This window comes from Bombus vancouverensis, chromosome 5 (assembly GCF_051014615.1).
Source record: "Bombus vancouverensis nearcticus chromosome 5, iyBomVanc1_principal, whole genome shotgun sequence".
NCBI lineage: Eukaryota > Metazoa > Arthropoda > Insecta > Hymenoptera > Apidae > Bombus > Bombus vancouverensis.
Genome location: NC_134915.1, coordinates 2,725,697 through 2,738,247, shown reverse-complemented (window position 1 = coordinate 2,738,247; position 12,551 = coordinate 2,725,697). Strand labels below are relative to the sequence as shown.

At 35.9% G+C, this 12,551-nt stretch overlaps 1 protein-coding gene across 2 annotated transcripts in view; it reads right to left on the bottom strand.

Moving 5' to 3' along the window:
- nAChRalpha4 (nicotinic acetylcholine receptor alpha4) overlaps positions 1 to 12,551 on the bottom strand; it is a 384,984-nt gene that overhangs the window by 182,105 nt on the left and 190,328 nt on the right. The window contains exon 5 of one of the 2 annotated variants that reach the window (XM_033347108.2): positions 2,065 to 2,245. The exons of the other annotated variant lie outside the window; for it this stretch is intronic. Within the exon in view, the coding sequence (XP_033202999.1) occupies positions 2,065 to 2,245 (181 nt within the window). The remainder of the gene's footprint in view (positions 1 to 2,064; positions 2,246 to 12,551) is intronic. 2 annotated transcript variants of the gene reach the window in all.

Sequence of the window (12,551 nt, the reverse complement as noted above, 5' to 3'; positions counted from 1 at the left end):
CAGCTGCTGCTGCGAATTTCGATAACAGAGATGGATGTTCGGATGACTGAGATTGAGCAACACTTTCGACACAAGTTGTGTTCAATTATATGACAACTTGGATAAAACACACGACGTGTACGACTTCAGAATACGCGTTCGTATAGTTGACAGTACGTTCGAGCGTAATTCGAAAAATAGAGGCTCAGTTACGAATTCATGCAAAGAGGTTCGGATGAACGAAGTTCTGTACTTGGAGTTTAGAAAATTTGATAAAACTATAGACTCTAGATACAAGAAATAGCGATGAGAAAAATAATACGTGGATGTGTAAAATTGCCTTTTATAGACACAATGTTGAGAATTTGACTATTTCAATCGTCTGGAAAAAATGTCAAATAACATGTTGACGCAATATGGGCGCTTAATAGGATACAAAGTTACAATATTTAATGCCACTGCACGTTTACGATAAACGTTTTGTAACTTTCATATACATTTTCGGATTGCCTTCAAATTTTACTATCAGAAACACGATAATCGTATCTCATTCGGGTGATAACGAAATTTCAAAAAGTGTAGTACAACGCACGCAACGTAATCATAAAGAAAATGTTGTTCTACGTACATCTTCGGATCGCAATTAAACTTTACTACCATAATCACGACGATCTTATCTCATCGCAGTGCTACAGAAATTTCAGAAGATTTCACGTAACGCGTATAATATATAAAAAAATGTGCCGGTAGATGTACGAATATATTCGCGAGCCACTGTAGGTGGATCAGCGAGATCGATGCGTGCGAATTTGTCACGATAACTGGGATCCTCGCAAGAACGACGACGCGAGCCGTTTTCAAAGATCGCGTTCAGATATGCGAGCCTGTAGGATCGTTCGAGCACACCGCAGAATAATATATAAAAACGAGCTGACCGTACGACATCACGACGAATGTCAATCAAATAACACTGCAGTCCACACCAAGTAACAATATTGAAATATATATATATATATGTAATATATATAGATAATATATATATAAATATGACGTATGACGTCCAAGACCAGCGCATCGCAGAAACGATTACGGGTATCAAGGTGGCATTCTCTGATGGAACATAAAAAACGAAAGTGTAACCAAGGAGGAAACTGGGAAGACCGATCATATATGACGAGCAAAAAGGTTCAATCTGGCGATCGTGCTCGTTGCTGTTGGCGTGGCACCTTAAAACCGTCATAGGTCCAGGAGCCTAACTTCAAAACACAGGTCTGTACGTCGTACGGAAAGAACTCAACGTCGATGGAGCAGGAGGATTTATATACGGCTGGCGGTTGCCAGACGACCAATCCCGAATGGTAGACCGTGGCCTTGGTCATCAGCGTCACCTCGTAGTTCCCGTCGGCGCTGGAATCACCGAAGAAACGAGCCGAGCGTGATCACGATTGGCTCCTCTTTGAAGAGCACCGGATGCTGCCGCTACGCGATGATCTGTCTCTTTCTCTCTCTTTCTTTTATTCTCTTTCTCTCTCTCTCTCTCTCTCTTTCTTCCTCACCATCACCCTATCTCTCACCCTTTCTAACGAATCGAGCCGAAAAAGCTTCGCATCGACCGCTCGGATCGCGTAATTTCGCGTCCTCGCTACTCGATCTCCCTTCGTTCAAACATCCCCCTCGGCTATCAACTGTTACTGCGTGCCATCTCTGTTGCATTTTCTTTGCGATTCGCCTCGCTATCATCAATTCTCGTTCTCTCTATCCTCTGAACGCACGTCGCATCTGTCGGAGCTACTGTTATAGGTATCACGGAACGTTGAAGGAAAGCTGGCAGCATCCGTCTCCTAGCGTGGGTTTCGGCTCTCCCCTCCCATCGAGTGTAACGTTTCGAAAACGGGCAACAAGAAAACACGAGCCACCGCGGAGTTTGGAAATCCACGCGACGAGCCGATCGTTCGGGTCTAATATCTAGTCTTAAGGGCTACAAAGGTGGACCGTCCTCGACGCATCACGAGCCACGTCGATCCACGTCGTGGAAGATCCGCCGGTCTATCTGCCACGAACTTAGCGGCTACCATGCAAGTTTACCTTAAAGCCGTCATAGGTCCACGAACCGAACTTGAGGACACAGGTCTGCTCGTCGAATGGGAAGTACTCCACGTCGATCTCGCAGGATGACTTATAAATGGCAGGGGGCTTCCACTCGACCAATCCTTGATGGTAGATGGTGGCCTTCGTGGCCAAGGTCACCTCGAAGTTGCCGTCCGCGCTGCGAGCGAGCACATTAGTGGTTCTGGGCGCTGCGGCGGTCGAGCTTACTTTGTACTTCCGATTCGATACCAAGCCGTCTTTTTTTTTGTTAATTTTTCTTTACTTTTTTCTTTCTTTGCTTTTTCTTGTTTTTTCTTTTCTTTATTTCTTTTTTTGTATTTTTTTTTTGTTTTGCTTTATTCTTGCATGTGCCTTAACGCTGCCTTGGCGGCGTAGGAAACAAGTTCTCGCGATAGGATGCACCTTTCGTGCGCGCGAAACCGCGAACGCGACAATTTCGTACGCGTGGCCGGCGCGAGAAATTCGACGAAACACGAGCGAGACATGTACCGAAGTCCGTGAGGCGGACAAATAACAAGCGTGCGCTTTGAACACCGCTCATAGACCCGTCGCCGAAAGCAAAGTATCTGAGTGTTGCTGAATTCCCGTGTGTTTACTTTTTTCGTCGCATCGATAGACGCGAGCACCGTGTGTTCCTGACTTTTTAAACGCGGAGCAATGAGATTTATACCGATAAAGACATTTCACGCTGTAAGCACAGTAAGCTTGCCAAACATATCGCGGTTGTGTCTACGATAGTTATTTACTTTACTTTAATCTTTGTTATGCTTGAAAGGTGTTCAAAATTTTAACAACTGTGGAAACAACATATTCGAGTGACGTTTGTAACACGTTTGAGTGCAACGTGACAGAATAAGAACAGAACGTAGATCTATTTGTGCCAAAAGCATCGTACTTTCGAATTCTAAGAGATCATGTTTATTTTAATGGATTATTCCGCGAGTTTGAATTATAAATTTTGTCGATATATTAAATATGTTAGAAAAAAGGGCTCTTATTTCGATCGTAGAATTTAATAAATGTAGATATATGTAGAAATTGGTACAAATGAAACAACTTAAGGTAACATGTAACAGGGTAACTTACACGTACCATGGATCGTTAGGAAACGAGTACTACTTAGCAGAATTATGGAAAACAAAGAAATACAAGGAACAATGATAAAATAGTATTTTCATTCACAATACAAAACGATGAGAATTATTCGTCATATGCTTGACATTGATAGCAACACAATTCAGAGAATTTTAAATTTACTAATTCTACACTAACCTACGTTATGTTTCTATTTTTATTATGTAAAGCAGTATATTAATAATGCCTTTGCTTTGTCTTTTAGCAGTTAAATTAAGAAAACGTGTATCTAGTATTCTCAAAAACGTCAATTTTAGAAAATCTTGCCAGTAAAATTTACATTTTGCAAGTTACGTCACTGTCAATCCCAAGCATCGATATTTCAATTAAAAATACGAGAAATCGCGATATAATATAAGATACTTGTGAATGTGAATGTTTCTACTAAAATGAGGGCGAATCTGAGAATATACTGATAAATAATCACATATAACGTTTAATTATATAATGTTCATTTCAAATTACCATTTCACACTTCGTTGTAATTGCTGTGTTTGAGAAATTTTTTATAAGTATAAATGTAAAGAAAAAAGAGAATTCTTTTGTGAAAATAAATTTAATGCAATTTATAAACCAATACTTCATGGATATCGTTCATTGTATATTTTTAATCAAACTGCGATTGTTTTATTTGATTATTTTTTGATTGATTATTTTGTAACGAAATAAAATTCAGAGGTAATAGTGTGTTTAAGAAAGAAAGAAATCTTTTACAAATATCTACCTGAAGAAGAAATAGAATTCTTTTATGAAAATAAACTTAATTTAATTGAAGGATCAACTCCTCATAGATATTACTAATTATGTATTTCTAAGCAAACTGCAATTGTTTTTCCTCCTGGTTACTTTACTTCTTCTAATGTTGTGTAATGTATCACTTTGTACATTTTTACATTGTACGATGTTTGTCATTATAAACTATCTCTGCAAAATAATTTAATATATTTATATGACTGTTACTACGTATATTATGGAAAATAGAGTACATATTTCTAAACAAGTGCGTGCTGCTTCAAAATTCTTTCAGTCACGATAAAGTAATTGCGATTTCACACTGAGAAAATGGAAGAAAATCTACAAGTTGGGAAACCACATCTCAACTGAAGTTTCCAGATATTTTGTCTAACCTACGTCCAGTCGGAAACGATACGTTCCCATCAGAAATATTTTTGCCAGACGTGCAGCTACTATACCCTTTCACTTTCTTTAAATTATATATTTATCCGAATATGCAAATTTGTATTTTCGTATGTGTAATTTACAAGATGGAGCAAAGAAATATTTTATTCATTCAACGTGGTAAAAGATTCTGTACTTTGAATATTTCATATATTTCTGTATATTATGCTCATTCTGTGCGTTCTCGTATCCGCAAATTTCCCATAAACGCGTAAACATCCACAGCTTAATTATATGTCTTAGGAAACTTTACCATTTGCCTTCTACGATTTATACGACTATAATCTGTCCGCATTTGAAATATGAAGGGCGATTCTGCACCCCTTTAGGGCACTCATGCCTATTAACAATCTAGCCTGAACTGCCTTTAGTTTACCTACCGGCTCTAGTGTACACTCCGTTTCATTGAATATTTCAGTGCACAAACAAACATCGATGCATATGTGCACATGCATCGTGAAAACAAACGGCAGAATGTATCGATCGCGGTGCGTGAAATTTATATTGGCTTTGTCTGCGTTTCTTTCCGCTAATACGGCAACAGCAACAAAGTGGATGTTGACGTGTGAAAGAATAAATGAACGTAGCCAACTGTTTGCGCTAGACAGTCTTCGATTTAGTTTACGTCAGCTCACTCATTTTGGGAGCAGAGAAAGAGGGTTTTAACGGATAGTTATGAGAATAGAATACAAAACAGAATATTTATCAGAATAGTCTAACATGAATTGCACAGGAAAATACGTAGATTACAGATACAAATAGAGAAGATACATATAATATATAGTTACAGATTCAAACAGTTCAGTTGGAAATTGCTAAATAGAAACGAATAGATACTTGTACATGAAAGAGATGCATTAGAAAATAATATACAATTGTGCAATATGTAAATTCTACTGGCATAACTACTAAGAAAGACATAAACCATCAAATTCGAAAGAGTGAACACTGAAGAAAATATGTAGGTACATCTTTGTGTGTTTCTCGGTTCCTAGTATAATCTAGTACAGTAAATAGAAAATAAGAATTATTTTAACCAATTTTAAAATACTTTTTCTTGATCAATGAACACCTTCGTTTTTATATTAATTTATAATTGCATAAATAGTTATATCGAAAATAGCATTTTTAGATAAAGAATATCGACTAAACTAATATTTCATAATTATCATTCAACAGATTACACGCGAATATGGCGTTAAAATCTAGCGAAATTTGAAATAATAAAAATAATTTCGTATTTTTATAAAAGTGACGTTTTATCGAATAAAGTCTGTTGCTTTTCAGAACTTTGCGACTGCTTTCCCGAAAACTTTCGGTCCCTTTCGGAAAACTTTTAATCTTTTAATCCTCTGAGATAGCTCCAACAGGTTTCTAGCTCATTCAATTTTTCGCCATGAAAACACGTTTAGTAAAAATCAGAGTAGTATTCTAGTTAAATTTGTAAAGACCAGCTTAACGCTACTACTATCGATACAGGAAACCTAAGTTATCTCGTTAAAAAAATTCGAAATATGTAGAAATCAAAATTGCACCAGTGTCCGACTATAGTGATTTTCAATATATGAAGAAAGATATCATTTATAGATTTATTTTTGCATTACGAGGTTTGTATCCGATGGATATTTTGTATAATATTCAATGTATATCTATAAGATATTTTATAATTTTATTGTAACTATATAATAGTCTCTTTTTACATTCAGATATTGTTAATGTAAATCAATCGAAAGATCCACATATTTATGAGCGCTATTGTATGTGTGTCTTGCCACGAGCTTAAAATATTTACGATTCGAGATAATAAGAAGCCAGTAACTAATTGTAACTACTGTGAATACAACAGAGGATTTTTCGAAAGTCACACTGCCAACCAGAGGCTGGACAGGTTCAAAAAGTCGGGAGAAATCTTAATCGAAGCTTGAACGTGGATCTTACACCATCGAAACGAATATCAGTCCCTTTGGAAGTTCAAAATTTAAGCACGATCATCGATCAAACGTAGCTGATGCTCTGTGTCTGTAAATCTTTTATCCCTTTTACAAGAAGAACACTTTGCCATCATTGAAACCTATTTGACGCGATATGAAAGATTGCGAACACACCAGAAGCTCGATTATTCGACGACACCAAAGATCGTATTACATAGATTTATGAACAGCTTGGCACGTCCAGTTGCGAACGTTCAGAGAGTTTTCTACAGAGGAAAACGCGCGTCGATGATGATTCTACACGCTTGTTCACGTTGCTAAATATCGTCCTGTTTTGTATAGACGCGTTTAACGTTTAAGAAAATGAGTATTTCACTGAGTATTTCATGATTCAGATACTAAGTGAACAATCCTGCAATTTTTTTTTAAGGAGCTGGGGGTTGGCGTTCTAAAAATTTTCGATTACTTCTCTCTACTTTGTGGGTTTCTACAATATTGTCAAAAATAGTTTTTATTGCTAGCTTAATTTTTTTAAGCAAAGCAAAATTTAATCAAAAATATGAAAAAAAAAAAACGGAGAATTACTTAAAGTTACTGGTCGAAAACGACTCAGTGTGCGGATGAAAAAGAAATTAAGAGATTCGGAGACCCGAGTCTTACTGTATTTAATGTACGTGTAACAATGCATTTATTGGAAAATTCAAATTCTACTTTATTTGGTATTCTATGTTGCAAAATACATATGACGTAGATAAAATATGGATTTTTAATGAAACAATTAGAAAATAAAGCAGTGAAAAGCATTCAGTTTGTGATATAAATACAGCAGACGTTCTGATATCTACGTAACAACTATTTCGAAATATATCTATTTCTATTATCACATAACTTGGCAATTTTTAAGAGTTGCATAATCGCTATAAATACTTTGTAACCATTAAAATTGAAAACAATGTATAATTATGAAGCTGAATTTTAAATAAAGTAGTTTAATCGAGAATTAATCAGATAATAAAACCCATTGACAAATTTTAAATATTCTATTAATTGTAAATACGAAGAGTGCTTGATAACAGAGATTTTTATGAAAAATCATGGTTGTATAATCGTTTGATTGATTGCTGTAAATAGCAGATAATACCTCACGAGAGTTTCTAAAATTCCATCAATCAAATCTACTGACGTGTGATTTTTATGAAACAAATTCTATAAAAGTATTATTACAGTAATAGTTGAAGAAAAATGGAGGTTTCGACAGTGAAAATTCAATTTATTGACGATCATTTTGCTGCTCTTACTATAGTTGGTCGAAACCTCAAGCGACATCGCCAAACTATCCTCGTTAGTCCTGTCGCACCTGTTCATTAACTGTGAAAGACCTCGACTAATATTGGAAGATAATATGTCTAATTAAAGATCATCGATTCGAATATTAAACTTTTTCTAAACTCCTCAAATTATCTACTTAATATTTAATAATATTTAAGCAAGTAAAAATGATGATACATTTTTGTAGCTTCTTGCATGTTTGTTCAAAATTGCACCGGTGTCCGATTTTTATTTTCCTGATCGACTATAGTGATTTTCAATATATTAAGAAAGATATCATTTATAGATTTATTTTTACACTGCGAGGCTTGTATCCGATGAATATTTTGTATAATATTCAATGTATATCTATAAGATATTTTATAATTTTATTGTAACTATATAACTATAGATATTTATTGTTATTTTGTAATTTAATATGTCAAAAATTTCTACAAATAAATATTTTTAAACATAATGCGTAATTACTATTAAAAATACAATTTAATCTAATATACCTATTAACCCTACTCTTCTCCTCGGATCCTTAAGACCCCAAAATGGTCGTTATACCTATTCCAATAGATATTTATTAAAATATCGACGACTTCCAAATATTTGTATTTTGTATTCAACGTAATTTGTCTTTTGTATATTCTATAACTTTTATGAATTAAATATTCAAATAAATACTTCAAACGGACGAAACAAGTACAAATGAGAAGATACAAATACGAAGAAAAGAAGAGAACAGTGGGGTTAATGCTATATTTATGTATATTAATGTGACATGTAAAATATTAAGTATAGTTATTTGCTTTGAAGTAAAGCAATTATCTTTCAATCAATTTACAATAATTTCGAATGTCAATATTTCATTATTTATTTTATTTAAAGTCGCATCGACTACCGTGGTCATTAGCGGCCGAATGTCGATATTGTTTCGTTAAAAACAAACAAGCTACGTATATTAATGAAAAATTGCAGTGCATTCGCGTTTCCATAATATTTCCCGCAAATATTTATTAAAAGGGAAACAATTTTCATAAAGCTTATCAGAAATGATTTGCAATATAAAGATTATATCATATTATGTTCATATTATGCTGTCTTCTGGTCGTGATAGCGATGTGTAGTATCGTTGACGACGAATATGCGAGGTTCACGCAAATAACATTTGTCATGGCACAGTTATTTTCAAACAAAATAAAGCTAGCAAGAGTCAAAGGCTCGCTCAAGTACACTTACACAGTAGTCGAAAAGTCAGTTCTACATTCTATCGTTTACGTTCGCGAATATACAGAGATAGACGTGAAAAGATATTGCAAGATCAAAGATATTCAAATCGTGGAAACGAGGACAATGTGAATTTCTTCGAATCTACGCTACGAATTACAGTAAATAATTTCTATCGAATCAATTTAAGCTTATAATCGTTCGATTGACTGGAGGATTTCACGCAATTTTAGGTAAAACTGCTTACATTTTATAAGGTACAATTTTACAATTTGCTGCAAGAAGATGAAACGAATGAAAGTTTTACATACAGTTACGATTTTCCAAGTATCCTGGTCTTTCCATCAAGAAAACTGCACCATTCTAAGGATGGCAATAAATTGCGTATACGCCTACAATATATTGCATAATACGTTAATATCTGTTTCTTTCGGATAAAACGTTAAATATATCCGGCGAATAACAGTGGCCAGTTGAACGTGGAAACCTATAAATCATTTCTCACAATGGAGAACTTAGACCGATGTTCGTTCTTTCTCGCGGATCGTTAAGTCTTGGCTCGTTTAACGAATCTTCACTACAGTTTCTCGTGCCTTTCGCTTCTCCCATGGTGTAAGATTAACAGCAGACATGTACAGGGTGTCTCGGTAATTCTCGGCAATAGAATGATTACTACGTAAAAAAATCAGTCGAAAATGTGGAATAAAATGATTGCGTATGGCGGATCATTTTCGAGAAAATCGGATTTGAAAATTTGTCAATTATACAGGGTGGTTGGTAACTGGTGGTACAAGCGGAAAGGGGGCGATTCTACGCGAAAAAAGAAGTCGAAAATATAGAATAACAATTTTTCGTTTGAGGCTTTGTTTTCGAGAAAATCGACTTTGAATTTTCGTTCGGTACGCGTGCGGTACGTTATAACGGATCTCACTGTAGATCGTTGTCTCGATGGAAAAATTTAAAAAAGTAAAAGAAAAAAAATTTTTATTCTATATTTTCGACTTCTTTTTTCGCGTAGAATCACCCCCTTTCCGCTTGTACCACCAGTTACCAACCACCCTGTATACTTAAACTTTACTAACTGCAGACTAGACTAACTGTGAGTGAACGAGCACTGTGAGGAAACTTATGCTAAATATTAAAATAGAACTCTATTCATCTCATCCAGAAGATTACGAAGAAAAAACTCGATTGATTTTTTATTCTCATCGTTATTTGTGGATTTTTCGCAGTTTCCATAGAATATAAATAACTTTTTGTTTTTTGCATGATATTTGCAATATATGCATGATATTTGCAATGATATTTGTGCAATTATCAGCGACGTTTCTCCAATGGGATAAACATCTACGTGCTACTGTCACAACATTGTTAAACCAATTTACCGAATGTCAACATGTGGATAAATTGTAAATACTCGAGAATAATATAAAAAAGAAACATGCTAAAACAAGTGAAAAATGTGAAATAAAGTTTTCCCATAGTTACGCTTTGTTTCCGAGAGAATAGAGCTTGAACGTGTTTAGTCATGAACCAACCTGTTACACAAAATAAATTTTCAATTGCAAATTTGTTTTTCTCGGAAACAAAGTGTCTTATGGACAGATTTTGTTCCACATTTTTCCACCTATTTTTTACGCGTGGAATAACTTTCTGTCGATTATTTTCTCTTGTTCAGTTCGAAATTAATCAAGCCCAAGTATACTCGAAAAATCTTCAAATTCGATTTTCTTAAAAACGAAACGCCACACGAAAGACTTTTATTCTACAAAGAGAGAGAGAGAGAGGTAGATGGATAACTTCATTTTCCTCTCAAACCTCAAAAAGGGCTTGACACGTGGTTGTGTCTACAAAATCACTATCCATATACGCCATTGTAATACTGTAGAAAATAATTCTCATACTTAAAATACTTGAAATACTTAAAATGCTCGTGACACGTGTCCGACTAGCTTCCTTCTCCTTTCTACTATTTTCCTCATACATCTTCCTTGCTCTTTTCCTCGCTCATCCTTCCGGTTAATTCTTTTTCTCTTCCAACTTCTCTGCACTCTTCCTCTTTCTGTCGTTTCTTTCCCTTAACCACACAATCTACATTCTGAATTCCCTAACTCTATCCTCATTATCACGTCTAAATCTCGCTCGATTATCGCTTCCTCTACATCCTTCCTTCAAAAACTCTGCTCTGCTTTCTTCCCCTAATTCCCTATATTTCCTTTTATACCCTCCCTCTATTATTCTTTCATATTCCTGTCTCTGATCTGTCCCGTCCATCCATACTAGCGCTGAATCTGTTATCCTAAGCTCCCATAAAGTCTATGCCCTTCTCCTCATAAATAGTGTCATTTTCTTCCTTCTTCCCATTTCGACTTTTCCTCCCCCAAATCTTATTCTATATTTTCCATACGTTTTCTTTCACACAGAATCGCCTGATTGCCGATCGTACCGGAGTTGCCGAGACACCCTGTACAACGACGCTGGCGCACATAGACTCGCGTGCAGGTCTCCTTCATCTCGCTCGCACTGTCGGCGAGAAATGGAAGCGGAATTGACAGTCTTCCTACTCTGGCTGGCAGAAAACCCTACCGAGATTAAAAGGAAACGAAACTATTGCGGAGGAGTCCCCCGTCACCTTAGATCCCGCGAGTCGTTTTCATCAGTGGGTTGAACTTCAATTTCACTTAACCTCTGACCTCCCTCTCCCTTCACTGCCCTCCTGCTCTCTTTGCTCTCACCCCTTTTACCGCTGCTACGATTCTTCCACGCTTTTCACCGTCCTCTCGCTTCGTACCGGCCCGTTACTGTTTAAGCTGCTGTTGTTCCTCAGCCTCGCGGTATTATTCCTACAGTTTTCTTATTTCTTACTTTCTTGGATAATGGAAAAAGAGGGCTGCGAGAGATTTCGGTCGTTTTCGCCCGGTTTATTTTCCCCCTTCGCTTTGATGGACGAGCCGTTCGCGATATGAGCGTGTCCGTGTTGAACGCCGAAAGCTTTCAGCGAGAGATTGCTCGCAGAATTTTTCGGACCATGCCTATATATATATATATATATATATATATTTCTTCGCTTGCGCCTGTTTCTGTGTAGGTAGAGAAATATCTGAGGCAATATATATTATGTCTTTATAGAAGACTTTCTGTCAGAATTAAGTTCATAATTATACTCTGGTTCATAGAGGTATTCGAACACCTGTGAAAACTTATTCTGGTTATATTATATGTTTTTCACAAACTATCTTCGTGACGTACGATGTGGTACAATTGTGTTGGTGACATTGGCAGAGTTTGAAATAAACTCTAAAATGCAGGTAAAAGGCATTCGCCTCACAAGGACCATAAAATTATTTAGACTCGTTATTGTTCGTTGTTCGTTTCGTAATCGTCTCAAGTCGATTAAACTGCAGGGTCATTAGCGACTGGAGCACGATACTACTGGATACTGTAGAGATATTACACGTGAGAACTATGAGGAATGGCGAAAATGATGGTACAGTTTTAGGTGGATCATCAAATTGATTATTAATTAGAAATAAATTGTAAATAATGTTATGGTTGCGATATTACATAATTGCAATGCTTTTCCATCCAATGCATTGTATGAATTCTTTTTACCAAACTGAAAATATTTGAAGAACTTTAGTTATTGCAACTTAATTTGCTGTCATTTAGCATGAT